The sequence below is a fragment of the Vulpes lagopus genome, chromosome 3 (assembly GCF_018345385.1).
Source record: "Vulpes lagopus strain Blue_001 chromosome 3, ASM1834538v1, whole genome shotgun sequence".
NCBI classification, from domain to species: domain Eukaryota; kingdom Metazoa; phylum Chordata; class Mammalia; order Carnivora; family Canidae; genus Vulpes; species Vulpes lagopus.
The window spans coordinates 46375541-46396917 of NC_054826.1; the positions used below are offsets into that span (position 1 = coordinate 46375541).

Here is a 21377-nt window from a genome sequence, read left to right on the forward strand (position 1 = left end):
CAGTATCTTGGCTAAGCAAACTGAAGTTGGATAAGCCAAAAGGAGATAAAAGTTTATATAGAAATAAATAGTAGAAACCTCTTACTTTTATATAGCACTTTCATATTGCAAACCTCTCAGATGTGTGTTTTTATTTTACCCTTACAATAGCCCAGGAGGTTGGGAAGGTTCCTATCCCCATTAAACTGACAAAGGGGTTAGCAAAGGGAAGTCGCACCATGAGTTATGATCAGAATCCAAGCCTGGCTTCCTGACTGCTAGTCCTTTGTTTTTCCAAAGAGGGATCAAATGTTTTAGCCCAGGGCTTGGCTATTACCAGGGGTTTTTATTCTAAGAAAGGAAGTATGAGAGTACCTGCACCTTGTTAGGTGAGGACATATGGTAATTAAATGAATAATAGTAATGAATAATTAAATGAATAACAGTAATGAGGATAAGTAGGAAGGTGGGGAGGAGGAGGGGTTGGGAGGTAAGAAGACAAGGACAACTACTACTATTCTCATTTATGGAGTGTAATCCGTATTGTAGACACTATACTAGAAGTTCAGTAATTCTTGCATGTCTCATGTAATTCTCACAACCCCATGAGATAGATATTAACTTCATTTTATACATGAGAAAACTACGAGGTTAAATATTCTGCCAAGAGCACACACGAGTAAGTGACAGAGCCAGGATTTGCGCCTATATTGTCCCGCTCCAAAGCTTGTATACTAAGGTATACGGTGCTAAAAGAACATAGTAGTCTCTATCTGTGTGAGGTCCTAGTTGCCAAATGTGTATGGGGTGGGGGTGGTGAGGTGATGGTGATCAAGGCCTGGTGCACCACTTTAATGACCCTCTGTGGAGCCAGTCCAAATCTGGGGCTGGGCCCCATGGGGGGCACTTTATGACCAAGCTGACCACCTCATAATAGTGTTTCTAGCTTGCAGGGTAATTCTGGCCATGAGGCTGCATTTCCAGAGAAAATGGACATGCTCGTAAGAGGCAGCTTAGGGACACCTGGGTGGCTCAGCAGATGAGCATCTGCCTTTGGCTTAGGGCATGATCCCAGGATCCAGGATCGCATTCTCCTTCAGGCTCCTCCCAGGGAGCCAGTTTCTCCCTCTGCCTCATTTTCTGTGTCTTTCATGAATAAATAAATAAATCTTAAAAAAAAAAAAAAAAAAAAAAAGGAGGCAGCCTACTCAGGGTAATATAGGTACTCAGCAACCTTGAGTCTACTGTAGGCTGCTGAGGTCTGTGGTGGGCTCTTTGCACTTCCTTCTTAGCAGATGAGTCTTGCTCTTTTATAAAGAGAAATGGTGACAAGCCACTGCCATAAACCATACAGTCCAGGCAAGTTGGCTGGGAAATTAATGATCTATAGCATCTCCCTGAGACAAAACATCTTTGGAACCCCTCTCCATCTCTTCCTCATCTGTCAGAGGGCTTCCGTGGCCCTTCTTACCATAGAACCCAGGTGCACCACAGATTTATTGACCTCCTGCAACTTTCTTTTTTTTTTTTTTTTTTTTTAGTTATTAATGACTTTATTTATTTTTTTTTAATTAACTTTTATTGGTGTTTAATTTACCAACATACAGAAAAACACCCAGTGCTCATCCCGTCAAGTGTCCACCTCAGTGCCCGTCACCCATTCCCCTCCAACACCCGCCCTCCTCCCCTTCCACCACCCCTAGTTCGTTTCCCTGAGTTAGGAGTCTTTATATTCTGTCTCCCTTCCTGATATTTCCCAACATTTCTTTTCCCTTCCAATACCCACCATTTGCTTCAACGTGGATGGAACTGGAGGGTATTATGCTGAGTGAAATAAGTCAATCGGAGAAGGACAAACTGCAACTTTCTTTTAAAGAATTATCTGTAAGAATCAATGGAATCAAAGAGGATAGTTTGGTTCCTCTCCACTTGGATAAATCACACCACTTTGGAAAGTGTCTCTTGGGAAGAATTATAGTCTGGGAAAGTAGGAGCTTTTGTTAGTTTGTTTTCTTCCCCCCAAACCCCTCCCCAAGCCTGGATGGGATTTTGTTCCTAATGCTTTCTTTTAATGATCAGTTTGCTCATTATTTATAGGGTATAGTTTTAAGCTTCACAACTTGCAGCCATTTTAAGTTGGCAAGTGCACCCCTTCTCCTAGGGCATCTGTCTGCTGAGGAGTCCTCAGAGAATTGCAGGTTCTCTTCTTGGTACATAAATAAGTAGTACCAAGATGTAGAAAGCTTCACTGCTGATCACTGTCTATGGAAGAAGTCTGTGCCCTGTGTTCTGTGGCTGTGTGTCAAGAAGGTCTTCATGTTAGGACCTCGGAAAGGGCAGATCATCTCAGAGAGCTTTAAACACGTACATTCATTGCTTATGCAAGGTCAAAGGTAAGGGGGACAGGGGCAGGAAAATCTCCTGAAAGCAGGATCGATTTGAGCTCTGGCCACATTGAATCTTGGATAAGTTGCTCCTGTAACCCCTCTGCATCTCAGTTTCCTCATCTGCAGAGTGATAATAACAACCATACCCACATTTTAGGGTTGTTGGGAGTCTAACATGAGATGATACATGTACAGTGTTTGGCAAAGCACCTGGCACCATGCCTGGCTTAACAAACAGTAATGATTGTTACATTAACTTGACAGAGAAATAAAGATTGGATCATTCTGTGGTCAGCCGTGGCCTCTTTGCCAGCAGCCATCCATTTGTTATTCCTGTGAAATTCTAAACTTGATTGATTTTATATTTATGGTATGTTTCAGGCTATTTAGCTATTAATGCATTAAAATAGATTTAATTTTTATTTCAGATAAATTGCTGATGCTATAAATCCTACTTTTTCCTTGCATTCTAGGTAGAAGAAGGAAGGGATAAAGCTACTGAGAAAAATGGGAGCTAGGAGCAAATGTCCTGGGGATCAACCTGTTGAGGCTCAGAGAAATTTCCACATGTACCCCAAACTCTATGTCTGTTTCCTAAAGAGAGAGCTTGAGCCATGTTTGGTGGCAGTTGTTTGGGGGATGCTGGATGGTATTGCCATAATGTTCCTGTTCCAGCATTTGTAATAAATGCTGCTCAGTCCATATTGGAATGTGCTGAGGAATGCAAACACATCTGTGATTACTAGAAAGAACAGATATGCTCTGTAATTTACAATTATTTTTCACTGCAGACTTCATTGCTGGCCAGAGGGAGGACTGTGGCTAGAAGGAAAAGCTCTCACAGGTCACCCAGCTCCACACTGGCAGAGCATCAGAAGCAGACAAAAGGAAAATACTAAAAAATTTAAGTGGAAAGTTGGTTACTAAACCCATAGGCCTGGGTGCATATTGCATTTCTGTAAAATAATACCTTTTTCTCTGGTTAGGTAATAGCTGTAAGTGGCAGGCAAGGCCGAGACCCAGTGGTCAAAAAGCTTCACTGCAGAAGGAAACTCTAGGAAACGTTTAGTGCCACTGACTGTGTGACCCTAGGTTGCTCATTAATACTCCACAGCCTCTTTCCTTGGTAAGGTACAAGCCTGGCTTTTTTACTGCAAGGCACACAGCTGTAAGGCTTTGGCTTGTGTTCCAGATAGGCTCCTTCTGATGAGTTCTGAATACCAAAACTGTGAGGGAGTGACACCAGGTACAAAGGAAAAGCTGGTTGCTGGGTGCAAAGAGAGATGCTTGCAGCAAATCTCCTCTTGAATATCCTTGATTTCTCTGTCTGATTCAGAAGGAGTTGTAACAGCAACAGGAGTCAATCACGATGAAAATGCAGCCCATGGTCCATGGAGGTTGAGGAAATGAGAGGATGGTGGTGGAGGCTCCTGGCATTCAGTGTCACGCATATTACCTGGTTCAGGAGCATGGGGTGACTACACTTATCTCCTGAAGAGGGGGACAGTGGTGCCAGGCAGCACTTTGCATACTCGCCCTACCTGGTATTTCTGATTGCTCCTCCAGGACTCCCTGTGCTCTCTCATGCATGTTCTCTCTCTCTCTCAAATAAATAAACAAAATCTTTAAAAAAAAAGGACCCTGATTTTACCTAGTTGAATGTTTCTTAAGCTTTATTCAGATCAGACCTTTCCAAGGAGCTTGCTATAATTAAGACTCCTATCCTTTATCTCACCCCTTGCTCCAGCAGGCTTGGGGTGAAGGCCAGCAGCCAGTATTCAGATACCCAGGAGACTCACCAGAGGATAGTTCCTAGCATTTGGGCTCTTAGCTTGGGAGCAGAATTGGGCTTTAATTGGTCTTAACCTTAATTGGAGGAGGAATGTCAGCAGGGATTGCCATTCTATTCCTGATCTCAGATGAGGCCTGAGGAGCTGGGAGTTGTGGCAGGAAGGAGTGACTACAAATGAATCCTCTAAGTAATGCATAATGCGAGCATGGACCCCAAAGTGGACTGACAGAGACTCATTTTCTCTTCTCATTGGAAATAGGCCTCAAAAATTACACTTACTATATGAGCAAGCCCCCTGACCTCCTCTTCCTTTCATGTTGCATCCAATCTCACATGCACCCCCTAGTTAAGTCTGTATATGACGGTGTAACCCTTTAATTAGTAGAAAGGTAAATCATCTTTCCAATGATGCATTTAAAACAAAAACTAATTGCTGGGCTATTTTATAAGCAAGAATTTTCTTTTCATGGACATGTAGGCTGTTTGTCACAAAAGTTTCTCATAAATCAATTGCCACCTCTTCCTTTCAAGACCCTGATTCTGGGGCACCTGAGTGGCTCAGTCAGTTAAGCATCTACATTCAACTCAGATCATGATCCCAGGTCCTAGGATCAAGCCCTGCATTGGGCTCCCTCCTCAATAGGCAGCCTGCTTCTTCCTCTCTACCACTGTGCTCTCTCATGCATGTTCTCTCTCTCTGTCTCAAATAAATAAATAAAGTCTTAAAAAATACCCTGATTTTACCTAGTTGAATGTTTCTTAAGCTTTATTCAGATCAGACCTTTCCAAGGAGCTTGCTATAATTAAGACTCCTATCCTCATCCCACCCCTTGCTCCAGCAGGTTTGGGGTGAAGGCCAGCAGCCAGTATTCAGATACCCAGGAGACTCTCATGCAGGTGGTCCTTGATTAACCTTTGAGAACATTATTTAAGGCCTACATCTAAAACACAAACCCTCATGATGCCCTTGGCTGAGGGGAACTTGGCCACATAACATTCTGCTGACATCCCATAAACAGGTCTGGCCTCTGAAGGCAGCATGCTGTAGAATCTAACTAGCCGGCCCTAGAACTGAGTCCCAATCTTGTCATTGCCACTTACTAGCTTCAGAGTAACTCTGCATGTGTTCTCACTCTTTCAGTCCTAATTGTCTAATCTGAGTATTATGCAAGTGCTTGAGCCTCAGTTACCTCATCTGCAAAATGGAAGTATTTGTATCTGTCTCACATGATTATTAGGATTAAATGTGAGAACAAAAGGTGTTTATAGTGACCAAGTATCTATAATAGGCACTCTTATTGATTCCCAACAGATCTCTGCCTTCAGCTAGCTGTCATAGAAGTCATCCAAAAAAATAAAAAAAACTGACCTCCAATTAGATGTCAACAGTTTATGAATCATAAAAAATTAATCTGATTGTATTATTATTGCTACTGCAACAAATGATCACAAATTTAGTGGTTTAAAACACAAATGGTACTTGTAGAGCCCTGGAGATCGGAAGTCCTCCAGAACTGTAAATCCAGTGTCAGCAGAGCAGTGTTCCTTCTAGAGGCTCTGTGAGAGAGTCTGCTCTTTGCTTTTTCTACCTCTTAGAAGCTGTTCACATTCTTTCCTTGTGATTACCTCTCTTGAACCTCTGCTTCTGTTGTCACATCTCATTCTCTGATTCTGCATCTCCTACCTCTCTCTTCCCTTTATGGAGATCCTCATGATTAAATTGGGCCAACATAGACAATCATGGCTGCTCATCTCATCCCTAGATCCTTAACCACATGTGCAAAGTCTGTTTTTCCATGTTAGGTAACATTCACCTATCCAGGAATTAGAATATGAACATCTTACAGGGCCATTATTCTAGTCACCACACTGGGTTTTGATATTTTACCAAGAAAGACTGTGGGTCTAATGTCTTAAACCCCTCTCCCAAAGAGATCATTGGAGTAGTTCAGATACCACAGAGGGGAGATATTTAAGCATGAAGGGACTTTGTGGTTTGCCACAAATCAAACTTTGCCTTTCCAACCACAGCTGGTACAGAGATACTGGGCAATAATTTTGGATGGCCATGATGAATGAGGATCCCAATGTCCTGTGAAATTGCAACAGGCTCTCTGAGTCATCAAAGGAAGATTTGATTAGGTTCCATTTTGTCGAGAGTATATAGCATTCCAGGTATTTGAAAATTGACAATTTCTGTATTACATTCAGTTGTTGTTTATTTCTATTCAAAAATATCTACTGAGGACCTGCTGCATAGAAACCTTCCAATAAGAAATTTGATTAGTTAAGACCCTCCACTTCCCCACCTAAGGGCAGGGACACACACAAATAGTAACAATGGCATTTGGGCAATCTAAATAACTGTCTCAAACCCACCACTGCTTTTTATCCTTGCTCCAGTCAATGTAGCCATTTTCTTTATTGACAAGTATCTACTGAGCACCAACTACATACTAGATATTGGCCCACAACTTTGAGATATTAGCCATTTGCTGAAGGAAAGAAACTCATCAACACTACACTATAATGCAATAGGATAAATGGTATAGCAGAGGAACATGCATGCCATAGGGTTCCTCCACAGGAAGGATTGATTGTAAGGTTATCCAGAGGAACTGGCTTTTAAGCTGCAAGAGGAAATTTCCAGACAAGGCAAGGCAGAAAAGGCAACCAAGGAAATGAGGGAACTTATGCAAAGGCACCAAGGTATGATAGAACACACAGTATTTGTAACTGAATTCTCTGTGGCTTGGGAGAAATATGAGACCCAGAAGGTAAGAAGGTTAGGATCACATTCAAAGGGCCCTGAAAAATTAGCTAAATGCAGCACAGGAACCAGGACAAGATTGTTTAGCAGGAGAGTGACATGTTAAGATTTTACTTTTTGGGCATTTTAGCAGTCTAAGATTGCTAAATTTGGAAGGATTACCTGGGACCTATGGCAGATAAATGAGGTAGCATTCAAGTGACAAATAATGAGGGCCTTGACTGACCAGAGGGGCTAAAGCTAAGGAGATGGATTTAGCAAGTAGGATTAGCAGCCAGTCTGATGGATACTGTGAAGGAGAAGAGCGAGGCAGTGGGGACTAAGGTTTACGAAGTCATGGTTAATGGCTTTGAGCAAATTAGAACTAATAGGAAGATAGTTCATTTCATGGGAGAAAATAAGCAGTGTGTTTTGATAAATGGTGAATTTTAAGTGGCTTTGAGATATCAACATGGAAATATTTACAGGTAAGCACAGAGGGGAAGAGAGCAATCTCATGAAAAAGGTAGGGGAGGATGGTGTCACAGAAATAAACTTAAAAGCCATGAGTGCAGTGGAAGCCATGAGAAGAGGCTGAGGCTGAGAAGAGGAGGCAGGAAAGAGCTGTCCTGGTAGACTCCCCCACACACAACGGCTCTTCTGCTGCTCTCTCCTCTCTAGAACATTTCAAACCTTCCATGGCCAACCTCACCCTTCACCCATTTAAAATGGTAAGTTTCCAGCTTGCTTTTTGTTTCCATTTCTGAAGCAACATGCTTAGATAGGAGAAAGATTTCCTATTCTTTTCCCTAAAACATCTGAGGCATTTTACAACTTAAGCCAAGCAGATTTTTTCAGGGATCTACATCCAGAAAATAAATGCATGATTGGTGTAGCCAAAGACCTCCAAAAAGGCTTTTATTTTTTTAGACTGACTGCGAAGACAAAGTACTGGAAAAGCAGAGAATAGATGAGGGATGGAGGAGGGATGTGGCATGGAGGGACCCCATGCCTCTGAGAAGAGAAAAGGGAGCTTATTCCTTAGTGCAGCGTTTCCCAAACTTCATCCTTCATTTATCACCTTCCAGGCCTTTGTGAAACTCCCCACACCATCTGCACATTTACTTAATTTTTCTAAGTCAATTCACTTTTAAACTTGAACATTTATACAAAATAGTTAATATCACTTTTGAAAGTGGAGACCTGCATTACTTATGATGAATATATAGAAGGACGAGTTTTCAAAGTTAAAAACTTCAGTAAAAAATTTAAAATGATTACCCTCTGGCTGGATACTGTTGCTTGCCTATGGCTATGAATCTGAGAGCTGCTCTCTTCTGGCAAAGAAGTGTGATAAGCAAGCATTATAAAGGCTTTGAAGATATTCTAGTACCAAACTCAGATTTCCCCTGCTGGATAATCAGAAGGATTGAAATAAATTTGAAAAAAAGACAGCCTTCTCACCAGGTAATTCAATGTTACTTATGTTGGTACCACAGGTGGCATTCACCCAATCCTTTGAGTAACTTGTCCTAGGATTAACACTAAGGAGAGTGATTGGGGACTAAACAGCCTGCAACCAGCTTAAGGCATAGAGGCAATTCCCACATTTTTCCCTTAGTACCTATGGTAGTCACAATTCCAAGGAGTCTATCCTCCCTGCTGTATGGAACCCCTGAGAGCTATGCATGGGATCTGTAGGCGTTAGTGTTGTTCCCCTTGGCGAGGTAGGATCTGTCAGAATGATTCATGGTAAAAAGAAAGCCATGGAGGCATGGGGTTGGGGCACCCAAAAGGCTATTCTTGGAGGCAGGACAATGAGTTGGATAGAACCAATGACCTCACATGTCTTGATGGAAACAAGTATAGCCTTTGGCTGATGGAACCATTTGGAAAACCGTATGTGTTGCTAACTTAGCAGCAACATTTCCATAGAAGAAGACCCGACAGGCAACCCATCAGGTGTCCAGGCACTTTATGTACAGTGATGTGCCCTGGGCCCATCCATCATCAGGGAGAGAGACTGCCACTTAACAAGGCCTGAGGATGAGTATTTCACATCGCTTATTCATCAGTTTGTAAGATCTGATTTTCCAGGACACAACACAAGGTTTGAAGTTATTTGAAATGTTAAAAAAAAAAAAAAATGACAACTCTCATCTTCCCACTGTTACTCTGACAGGGATGTTGTTCTGATCTCTTTGCTTTCATCAAATTAATTGCCCGTTCCTTTGCAATGGCTTAGATGCAAGGCTGTAGATACTGTCTGGGAGAGCAGTCTGGCTTTGAATGGTAATAAGGGATAGGAGTATACAACTGCTGTTCTTGGAAAATTGGAAAGGGATTTGTGTGTGTGAAGGCTTGCTAACCAGTGCAGGGGTGTAACTTAATTTAGAATGTTTGCTTGGGATGTTTGAAGTACGTACTAGAAAAATGCAAACATTCTCAGACTTGTTGGAAGGTCATAGTTTAGCCAAATATTGCCACTTTTAATTCAGCATAAAACGTCAGAACGTCAGGACCAAAAGGGACCATAGGAGTCATCTAATGAAAGGCCCTCTTTTTTCAGACGAGGAAACTCAGAGGCGAGAAATGATTTGCTCAAGACCAGGCTATGAAACTCACAGTAGATTGGGAAATAACCACTTGTCCTTTTCACTTACAGAGCTTAATTAAAAAGTCATCTTAAGATAGTACAAAATACATCATTCACTGCTGAAAAAAAAAAAAGATTATCCAAAACTTAAATGTAGGTTCATTAAAAACAATTCTTCTTGTTTATGATGAATAGATTTTGTCTTCCCTAAATGTCTTGGTCCTCCCACTGATTAGGAAATTTGCTTAAGATAGGAGATATATAGGGACGCCTGGGTGGCTCAGTGGTTGAGCATCTGCCTTCAGCCCAGGGTCCTGGGATCAAGTCCCACATTGGGCTCCCTGCATGGAACCTGCTTCTCCCTCTGCCTATGTCTCTGCCTCTCTCTCTCTCTCTCTCTCTCTCTCTGTGTGTGTGTCTTATGAATAAGTAAATAAAATTTAAATAAAATGTAGGAGATATATATATTTTAAAAAAGATAGTAAAAAGTTAAGCAGTTGATGAGACTGCCTATTTACACTTTCTGATACCATAAGCCTTTTCCAGAGCTCCCTTTTTTGAGGGGATATTTTACACTGAGATAAAGGGCATTTCCTGTGAGTAGTCCTGAAACTTGTGTTATTTGATAAAAATGCGTGGTCCTGTGACTCCTAAGCATAAGGAGGGACCTCCTGACTTCTGTTTCCAGCACCCCTCTGTCCTCAAACCCCCTTGTTAGGACAAAACCCCAGGATTCTGCTAGAGAGACAGAGAGGTTCTAAACAGAAGACACGGGCAACACAATTGGGCTTCAATTTGCTCAGGCTCTCACTGCCTTTCTCCTCCAAGATGGAAAAGTAATAGAGAAGGCTCAACTGTATACTTATGTCAGACAAAATTAGATGCCATCAACTGAAATGACTGCTTTTGGCTACTTTTCTACATTGCCACCAAAAGTGGACTTCCAGCTAAGGGGGCATCGGTCTTTCTAGTAATAACAGTAATAACCCTTGGATTTGTACAGAGGTTTGCACTTATAAAAGGCATTCACCTATATGAGCTAATTTGCTCCTCATAGTGACTCTTAATAGGAATAATTGTCCCCACTCCACAGATGAGGCAACTGAGCCTCAAGTGGTTGAGCAGGGCTCAACTTGGGGATTTTGACTTTAAGTTTAGCGCACTTACCACTATATGATTTTTTTCCCATTTACCACTTATAAAAATCTACTTTATGGTAGCAACCTTACCCTCTGCTAGAAGGAAATTATGTACTTAGTAGTGAACACAAAGTGCTTAGTACAGTTCTTGACACATAACACGTGCTTGACAGGTAATAGCTACTGCTGAGGAAGAGGCAGTGTGGTGGAATAATTGAGATCACAGGGCTTGGGATCAGAAAGATCTGGATTTGAGTCCTGAGTCTGACCCCTCCTGCTCTCTGAAAATGTTTAATGCAAGCTGGGTCACATAGCTTAGCTTCCCCAAAGACACTGACACCTGCCTCACAAGATGTAACTGTGAAATAAGATATAAATATGCACACGGAGCTTAGTGTGGTGCCTATACTTACTGAGCAGTAAGTGTAGGGCGATTAACAGGATTTGCTCATAGACCTTATTGTAAGGAAAGAAAGCAATGTCTGCCTTGGAACCAGATGTTAACATTTCCGAGTTAAACACCTTTTTTTTTTTTTTTTTAAGTTTCAGGTATTCAAAGGCTTCCTGTCCTTGCCTCTCTCTTGACTTTCTGTGTCTAAGAGAGTTTACAAGGGTGTTCTGTGGCCCCCACAGCAGGCCTTGGTTGTGGCCAGGTACCTGTATATGATGCACGCCGTGTTCTGGCAGGTACTGCAATTGTTGAGATCTTGGCCAGTTCGATAAAAGTTGCGCCTGCAAGATAGAGCATTTGCTGGATGAATCTAGGCAAACCCCATGGGATGCACACATTCTAGCAACTGGTTTCCTATAGCATAGCATTACTGATAAGAAATCAGTAGCAATGCTCTAGAGTTGCATGACAAGTAAAGAAACAAAAGACCCATGATCACAGGACCTCACATTTCTAGAGGGCTTTATAAATGTTTAACCGTTTTTATATCTGAGGTTTTCTTCATGCTGACAACAAGCCGGTGAGATGAGTCAGTTACTCTTAAACCCAAGAATAGCTAGGGAAACTGAGGGACTTTGCAAATAGAAGGGAGATTATTAAAACTCCTGACCATTTTGTTCAGCGCATTTCTCGGTATCACCACAGTGCTTTTCTCTTATAAGGCAATGTTGGGTCTGATTCATGTCAGCAAATGCCAGTTAATTACTTCTTCCTTCTCCTACCCTTTTGTTGATTAGCTTTAGCCATTCCTTCTTCCTAGTCTTTAGGGGGCACTTTTCAAAGGACAAACATTCCACACCTAAATAGATCACTGCCTTCTCCTCCTCAGACTGGTGCTGAGTCACCCAGGAAAGCATTTTGTGACTTTTCCTCTTTGCAGAATTGTGATCTCATTTCAGTTCCTTACTTAGCCGATCAGTGATGGAATGGCTGAATCCATCAAAGTGGTCAGTGGAGGGGAAGGTCAACAGTAACCTCAAGTCCTTTGTAACAAACAGACAAATAACTAAAATCCTGTGCAAATACAGCAACTTGCTAGAAGGATGGAGTAGGGGGGAAGTACCTGTGTGCTATTATTCTCTGCCATCATTTATTAACTGGCCCCCTCTCTTTATAAAAATAACTTTTGGCCCTATTGTTTCACCACCACCCTTTCTCCAGTCTATTGATATCTGGACACAAAAACAAATGGCAATGGAAATCCAAAGCCTAGAAATGGATGAAATCTATTCAGGACAAAGGGACACCATTGGTTATGATTTGGGGAAACCACAGAGCCTAAAAGACTTCGGAGACATTTTATTAACAGGAACCAGTGCTCTCTCTCTTTGCCTCTGTCCTGGCAAATGACTTAACCCAGTAGTTTTCAATGTAAAAAAATTCACCTTACCCTTCTGTGAGAGCTCGAGCTTTCTCCAAGTCTTGAATTACATTCAAAAGGACTTTAATTTTCTCTTGGTTCGAGTGCAGAGATTCCTCCACGGATTGCAGCCTGCCTTGGAGATCACAGAGTTCTCCCTGTGCCAGGTGAATTGGATTAATCCCACCAGTGTCTCTGTGGCTCCGAAGTTTGGTCTCCCTCCTTGGAAGAGGAGATGGGAGGTGACTGCTTCCAGAATAATTTTGAAACTCCATGGTGTCTGACTGGGAGGGATTCTTTGCCATCTGCTCCTGACACATGGGAGCAGAAATTGACATGCTGTTAGTTTTGAGTGACAGCAGATCTTGATGATTGTTACTCGATGACGAACAGTCTGAAGCCCCTCCAGAATGGGCTGGCTGGCTGTGGGAGTCTGGTGAGAGGGAGCTGTGAGTCCGTGGAGGTGATGGAATACATGTTTCCTTTGACCGAGATGACAGTGGGCCAAGGTCTTTGTCATCAGAGTTGTCTTTGGGCAAAAGCAATTCGGGTTTAAGTTTCCCTGTGCCTGGCATGTGGTTGTCATCGCTGGTGGCATTTATGCAGGAAAGGGATCTTTCTGAATCTGATAGTGGCCCTGTTCTCTCATCACTTGGACACACATCAACCAAAGGATGTACAGAGTTGCTTATGTCACCTGACCTGTCTAGAGTGAAAGTAGACTTTCTAGCTGCCCAGGTAGGACTGTGGTAAATATCATCTGGGACCTGAATGGCAGCAGTTGCTTTCTCTGAGGCCCTCCAAGTCCCTGCTTCCAAGCATATGCTAATAGGCCCATTGCTTTGCACCTTGGACATTCTAGGAGGAAATGGGTGGGCCACTTTGACCCTTTGAGGCCCATCCTCTAGATGCTGAGCCAACCTTAAGTAGGCAAGGTCTGAGGATACAATGTCCTGTTCGGAGAGGTTGCCGTTGACCTGGATGGCACTTTGGGATACTGTTGGCATTTCTACCAGGGACTTGCTGGCTGTGAGTCTCTTCCTTTTGAAAACTGGGAAATGCTTCCTGAGACTGGGGGAGGTTTGGATCGCAATGTTCCGAAAGCCCCCTGCCTTCTGGGACCTGGGGAAGGAGAGTGAGTAGGTGGGGAGGTGATGGTGTCTGGAGGCCTGAGTCTTGCCCATCACAGCTGGGTCCTCAGAAGCTTGGACGTCAACCTCAGCTAGGCCAGGTGGAGTCTTACTGGTCCCATCTTCCTTGAACCGTACCTGCTGCGATTTGCTCCTGCGATGGTGAGGTTGCTTCACAAACTCCACTGACTCTAGGCTGTTACGCTTTAGAAGCACAGGCCGCACTTTCATATTTTGCTGGGCCATTGAGCCTCAGTTGGAAGGATTGGGAACATACACTTCTCTGGGGCACATTTCCTTAGGTCTTTAGAGCAGCATCTAAAGATGGTGACTCAGACACGGAGATCTGCCAGTCAAGATGAAGTGGTCCTCTCCTTTGTGTATGGGAAGCTCTGTTGGCCATTCCTAGCCCGTAGATTCTCCTTGGGAGCAGTCCGTAATGCTTCCCCTGCAGTTAAAATATTATTTCATCAAGGTGATAATTGCCGCTTAGATAAACAATGAGTTAGGCTTATCATTGAACATCTGATCTACCAAGAGAGCTGGTGGGCTGTTTATCAAGAGAGGCTGGCAGGTGGTTCTGATCCTGGAAGAAACTTGCTGTCTTGAACAAAAAGACAACAAAAGTACCATTTAGGGGATAGCGCCAGACTCCCAGTGTGTGAATTCCAAAAAAAACCTGCTACGTTTGGAATATACAGCTTCGTTTCCCAGAGCATCAATTTCTACTGTAAAACTGTAGGAAACTTAAACACATCTTCTTTCCACAGCATGTAAACAGACAGGGAAATCAATGGCCAGGGGGCTGGCTTCTTTGATGATACATGATGCCCCTAAGAGAACATACCCATTTGTGTCAATCACAAGTTCCTCCTTTGGGACCATTGCTTTCTTTCATGCTGTTTCCCTGTCTGTCACAAAACTCAGTGGGGTGTAACCAGGACAGGATTGAGGCATCCAAAGGCATTCAGAGGGGCAGAGTCTCTGTTGGGGTGTCTTGGCTGAAGTTCATGTAGGCAAAGCGAGCCACGCCTATGGCCTTTGGAAATTTGAATGAGAACTGAGTTCACTCGGCCCAGGGGCAGGGATCTGACACCTGGCAGTCCTGCTAGCAAGTGAGGAGTATCTGAAAGGGAAGAGAGAATGGTTGCAACTGAGAATGCAGTTTGGACCTGGGTTTCTCTACAAATACCAGCACCCTGGTCAAGTGCTTTAGAGTGGCTGTTCTAGGAGTAAGTCAGGCGCACTGCCCTTCTTTCCATTCTCCTAGTGAGCCAGCCACCTGTGGCCACAAGACCTTAGAACAAAACATCTGTCTGCCTGGACCATTTCTTCCTCCCACTCCCAGGCATCACTCAGAGAACTATTATTCATCTTTGACATCCCAGCTTATATGCCACTTCCTCAGGGAACATTTCCAAGGACTAATCCCTCATATACGCCTGTGCTAGACCACAGCAGGACCCCTGCTCTATACCTTCTTGGCACATCTTTCATAACACAAACTGCAGCTGTCCTGAAAGAATCATTTGTGTCTGCATGTATTGTGTGTTTTCCTCCACTAACCTGTAGGCTCCAGGATGGCAGGGGCTGGAACTTTTTTTTTTTTTTTACCTGAGTATTTCCAGCCTCTAGGCTCACTTTATTATTTTTTTTTTTTAATTAACTTTTATTGGTGTTCAATTTACCAACATACAGAAAAACACCCAGTGCTCATCCCGTCAAGTGTCCACCTCAGTGCCCGTCACCCATTCCCCTCCAACACCCGCCCTCCTCCCCTTCCACCACCCCTAGTTCGTTTCCCCGAGTTAGGAGTCTTTATGTTCTGTCTCCCTTCCTGATATTTCCCAACATTTCTTTTCCCTTCCTTTATATTTCCTTTCACTATTATTCATATTCCCCAAATGAATGAGAACATACACTGTTTGTCCTTCTCCGATTGACTTATTTCACTCAGCATAATACCCTCCAGTTCCATCCACGTTGAAGCAAATGGTGGGTATTTGTCGTTTCTAATTGCTGAGTAATATTCCATTGTATACATAAACCACATCTTCTTTATCCATTCATCTTTCGATGGACACCGAGGCTCCTTCCACAGTTTGGCTATTGTGGCCATTGCTGATAGAAACATCGGGGTGCAGGTGTCCCGACGTTTTATTGCATCTGAATCTTTGGGGTAAATCCCCAACAGTGCAATTGCTGGGTCGTAGGGCAGGTCTATTTTTAACTCTTTGAGGAACCTCCACACAGTTTTCCAGAGTGGCTGCACCAGTTCACATTCCCACCAACAGTGTAAGAGGGTTCCCTTTTCTCCGCATCCTCTCCAACATAGGCTCACTTTAGATATATAATGAGCATTTGTTGAGAGAATAGATAGCTAAATAAAAGGCAGATCCCTTGGAAGCAAGGGAGGCCTGGGCATGGTGTAGAGGTCCTAGGGCATCCTACTAGCATAATAGGTTTGGTGAGTTCCCTCTGCTTTGGCTGTAACATTTACTTAAGGACAAGATTTTCCACTAATGTCTTCATTTTTCAATTACTTTTCAGGAGATAAGTGTGCTTAAAATTATCCATAAAAGGTGTGCCTTTTAGTAAAAGCAGTTACCATTTATTGAAGGCTTACTTTTACCTTACTGAGGCCTTACATGCGTTAATCATAACAGCTCACGTTTACTAAGTGCTCATTAATGGGCCAGGTGCTGTTCTAGGCATTTCCTAAGCTGTAACTCACTCATTCCCTACCCTAAAGAGGTGAACACTATCGTTATCCCTGTTTTACAGCTGAAGCTGAGGCCCATTAAGTAACTTTCCCAAGGAGACACAACTAATGATAGAGCCAGTGTCTGAACTGACACAGTCTGTGCTCTTAACCTCTACAACCCACTGCCTTTCCAACATTGCATTATCTCACTAATCCTTACAACACATCTATGAATATTGAAATCCCTATTGGACTGATGAGGAAACTGAGGTTCAGAGACGTTAAATACTCAGTGAAGGAGCTATGAACCCAAGAGCCTGTGTTCTTCCCCACGACGTTTTGACTTTGTCCCCTTGGGACCTGCCCACTCTGTGGGGCAGGTTATATCAGTGCTCTGAGAACAGACTTTGAAGACCTGTACAGGTCTGGAGAGGTGCAGGGGACTGTCCCCGGGACTTGCCATGGCAAAAGAAAAACCTGTTTTCTCTAAGTCCAGTGATTCGCACAGCATCAGATGAGGCAAGTTTGAAAGCCACCTGGGTTGACCAAAGGATTTTAAAGGAAAATAAAAGTGCTAAGTATTTGGATTATCTTGGAGAGAGTATTATGTCTGTGGTGTCGGCCAGGAGTTATTAGAAATGCCCATGACAGATTCGGCTTTCTTAGCTCCCAGCTACCTTGAGAAAGACCAACTAAGCCTATGAGGCTGGGGCAGTTGAGTGGCAGGTCTGAAAGGGAATAGGATCCATCTGTAATGCTTATGAGTTATCAAGTTGTCATGAAGCCCTACAATTACTCCTCACATTCTGGATGTATGTTAGTCCTGTGTTGAGATCCCTGCCCCTTCCTGGCTACGGGTTTTGGGGTAATACTTATCCTCTCTGAGCCTCATCTTTTTTTCATCTGTAAAATGCAGGTGATGCTCATAGCATAGATGCTCATGGATACATGAGTTTGATGGGAGAAGTCAAGTGAGATATTTATGCAAATCTCTGATATTTGTACAAAGCTCAGCATACAGTAAGTGGTCAGTATGGGTTTGTTATTGCTCTTAATACTGTCATCCTCATCTGCAGCCAGATTCCCTTGTGGATTCTGGAACCTTTTCCAAGGTGGGTAGAGCCACTCTTGGGACAGAGAATGGACAGAGTTTGGGGTAACCATCTCACATTTGCCTCACCTGTCTGGAAAGCAGGGCTGGCTTCTAAGATCTGCAACAACCCATAGCTCTCTAGGGAGATAGCCCTGCTCGTGATGGGTTCATGACAATCCTGAACACTCTACCCTTACAACCAGTTCCATGTTTCAATTGACTACAGCATTTTTAGGTCTGGAAAAATCCAGTAGTCCATACCCTCATTATATAACTAAGTCCTCTCTGCATCATCCTCTGCATGCAGCAAGTAAGCCTACCTGATTACCTGTAGTAACAAGGAGCTCACTACTTAATCTCATAGTTGATAATAATTATTGTTATTAATGGTAGCAAATACATATTTAAAATTTGCTATAACCATGCACTGTGTTAGCACTTGACATTTAATCCTTAAAATGGCCTTCTAAATATGATCCCTCATATACACCTGTGCTAGACCAGCTCATATATTTAATGTTTGTGCTACAGAGCTTCGATATTTGTATGTCTACTTTTGTGGATTTCTTTGCTTAATTGTCCACTACCTCTTCTGTCTCCTTAACTATTCATTAATGCTTTTCTGGATAACTTAACTCACTTAGGCTACAATTGTCTAAAGCTGGTTTTCAAAACAGCTAGTGTTTAGTGAACATTGATTATGTGCCAGGCATCGTGCAGGTGTTTTTCTTTTACTTTAGTCCTTAATCCTTTATGACAATCATAGAGGCAGGTGCTACCTGTCCCCCATTTTATAAATGAGGACACTGAGGCACATGAGGTTAGGTAATTTGCCATGTTACTCACCTGGTAAATGATAGTGCTGATATTTGAACCCAAGGACTGACCCTGGAGCACCAGTTCCTAACCACTGGCATTTCCTGCCTTCTCCAGAACTGGGGAAGGACTGATCTTCTTGTGTAAGGCTGTCAGGCAGGTTTCAAAATCCTTCCACATTTTCCTTCTGAAATTTGGCCATTATTCTGGTTTAGCCCTGCTTTTTCTACAGAAAATTTATGTAACCTTGAGATGTTTATTTTTGATCTTTAAAAACAGTTGGTTTTCCATTTTTAAAGATTCAAATAATGTAGATAATCAAAAAAGGAAGAAAAAACATCACCTGAAATCCTATGACCCAGACAGAACCACTCTGCACCACCAGTTTGGTAAAGTTCATTGTAGGCAACTTGCTGGTAACATCTGCACATTCATTGCATACATATTGCGTACATATTGCATATACCTGCAGGTTTACAGAAAGCTTTTTTTTTTTTTTTTTAGGTAAGCTAATAGGACTGTGTTGTCCAGTTATCTGGTTAACCATGACCTATTTAAGTAGTATTTTTTGTGACTATTTAACATTTAGGTTGTTTCAAAATTGTTCATTTTAATTAATTTTGTAAATAACATTTTTAAAGTATGTGAACCTTGGATTTTTTTTCTGTGGAATAAATTCCTAGAACAAGAATTAGAGGGTCAAAGTGCCCATAGATTTTACACTTTAGTTATATTACCACTTTTCTTTCCAGAAAGTTCTATTAGCATGCAATCTTACCATTACTGCATCAGAAGTCCTTTTTACTAAAGCCTCTTTATCACTGTGTTTGGTCAATTTCAGATGATTTTTTTTTTTGTCATTTCCAATAAAATAGGAAAGAATTGTATCTCGCTATTCTCATTATGGAATTTATTTAAGATTGGGCATTTTTCCATATGTTTATTGGTTTATACTATATTTGGAATGAAAAGTTGAAAGTGACAATTTGAATAATCAAGTCAAAGTAGAAACTATTGTGTCCTAGACATAACCTAGGAAGCTTAGCAAATATAAAAATCTCCACTTTAAAAAAAATGGATAGTTAAATTCCAATTCTTCTGCCTCCAATGCTCATCATGATCTTTGTACTGATATGTCCTAGAGAATACACCTGGCTAAAAGGAATGACCCTCTTTAGGCCTCAGGTCTCACAGGCTCCCAGCTGACCATTAATTGATAGGGAGTTCTCTGGCCTTCGGTGGTTAGGGCTTAATTAATATCTTGTCCAGAGTCCAGAATCACTCCCCAGAGATAATTGTAGTAGTCTGGTGCACGCCTAATGGCTAGGAATTGCTGCTCATCTTTACAACACTATATTCTTGATTATTGACTTATTGAACACATACTGTTTATGTTCCAGCCATGCCTTTGGCCTACGTTGGATAGTTATCATGAAATAAATGTCCATCTAGTAGTATAGAAACATTTAGTATTACCTCTGTAGACCAGATACTTTAGACTTTCTCTAGAGTAGACACCTAGTCCTCTTCTCTATCATATAATTAGAGTACAGTAAAGGGTTGAGTACCTAGGCTTTAGCTGATGATTGAGTTGGGCTAGATCTTCCATTTTCTAACTTAACCCGGAATAAGTGACATGGCCTTTGTTAAACCACACAGAATTGTTGTGAGGATTAAATGAGATTATTTATATAAAATGGTCAGCACAGGCAATGTTAGCTCATCAGATACTTCCTAACTAGAGCCCATGGGATACATGTCAGTGGGTGTTAGCTTACTGACTTTTCCTCGGGAGAGTAAGCTATAGGTAAATATACAGGAGAAAATGTACAATGAGGAAATGTAGCATTCCCAGGAATCCTGCCCATCTCCTTGCCACCTCCATGCTTTCTGTACCACTTTGGCATTGCAGTTGTCTCCCTGTGCAGTGATTATCTGCTGACCCTCAGCTTCCCCAACTAGACTGCAGACTCCTTGAGAGCAGAAGGTGGTCATAGTCCACTTTGAACCCCTGATGCTTACCTCCAACTTAACAGAACATGCTATTACTTCTTGTCAAAACAATGAATATAATCCCATTTACATAATTTGCCTTAGCTTCTATGGCATGGAATTGTTGTCATGGAATAAATGTTTGTGCAACTAATTAATCAAGAGCAAATTGATTAATTCACTTACAAATTGCTTTCCTTTTTAATGATATATTATCAATGATATATCATGAGTAGGTCTCTGGGACAAATGAACTGTCTGTCCTTTAGTGTACTATATTTTCTCTATTTATGACTCAGATTGAATTTGGTTAAACTTTATTGAGAACACATTATGACCTGGGGGCTATGACAAACATTGTTGAGATTATAAAAAAAAAAGTAATGCTTGATCCCCATTGGAGCACTAAGGTGGTACCTGATAATGCCATCTCATATGGAATGAGTCCCTTGGAAGTACAAAATGGTGTACAGAGCTGGGGATGACTTGGAGGAAGATTTTTGGTTCCTTTTATATATATTCAAATCCTGCTTCAAATGTCAAAGGACTTTACATTTTAAATAGGGTTTGACTTTATCCTGTAGGCCGGGAGTCAGCAGTATTTTTTGTTGTGTTTGTTTTACTTTTTTTTCTCCAAAAGGCCAGATAGTAAATGTTTTCAGCTTTCCTGGCTGTACAATCTCTGTTGCAACTGTTCAATTCTGCCATTATGGCAGGAAAGCAGTCAGAGACAATACGCCCCCAATGGCTGTGACTATATTCCAGTAAAACTTCATTTATAAAATAGGCAAAGGAACAGATTTGGCCTGAGGGGCGGGGCATAGTTTGCCAACCCCTACTTCAGGCAACAGAGAGTCATTGGTGGTTTTTGAGCAGGAGGTGCTTGATTACATTTTTGTTTTTCAGAAAAGGCTCTAGTTGCTGACATGTTGCCATCTCCCTTCGCCTCCTGTACTTAGAGTCAGTAATAATAACCCTTACTATTTATATCACACTTTACCACTTACAAAGCATTTTCAAATCCCATGTAATCCCTACTAGGAAGGCTTGGAAGCATTACCCTTGTTTTAAAGAAAAGGAATCAGTTCCAGAAGAATTAGATGGCTTGTTCCAAGTCACAGAGGTGGAACTGGAACCCCTCTCCCTTGATGCCAGCTTGGGGCTCTAGTGGAGAGTCCCAGGGTCCCTC

At 42.1% G+C, this 21377-nt stretch overlaps 2 protein-coding genes across 3 annotated transcripts in view; one reads left to right on the forward strand and one right to left on the reverse strand.

Annotated features, from left to right (window-relative positions):
* Positions 1–21377, forward strand: part of DOCK2 (dedicator of cytokinesis 2) — a 398532-nt gene that overhangs the window by 196431 nt on the left and 180724 nt on the right. The gene's annotated exons all lie outside the window — the stretch shown is intronic.
* Positions 1–21377, reverse strand: part of INSYN2B (inhibitory synaptic factor family member 2B) — a 132796-nt gene that overhangs the window by 24079 nt on the left and 87340 nt on the right. For both annotated transcript variants that reach the window (XM_041750398.1, XM_041750397.1), the window contains exons 2-3: positions 12484–14709; positions 11300–11374 (exon numbers count right to left, since the gene is read on the reverse strand). In XM_041750398.1, the coding sequence (XP_041606332.1) occupies positions 11300–11374; positions 12484–13829 (1421 nt within the window). In that variant the 5' untranslated portion in view covers positions 13830–14709. The remainder of the gene's footprint in view (positions 1–11299; positions 11375–12483; positions 14710–21377) is intronic.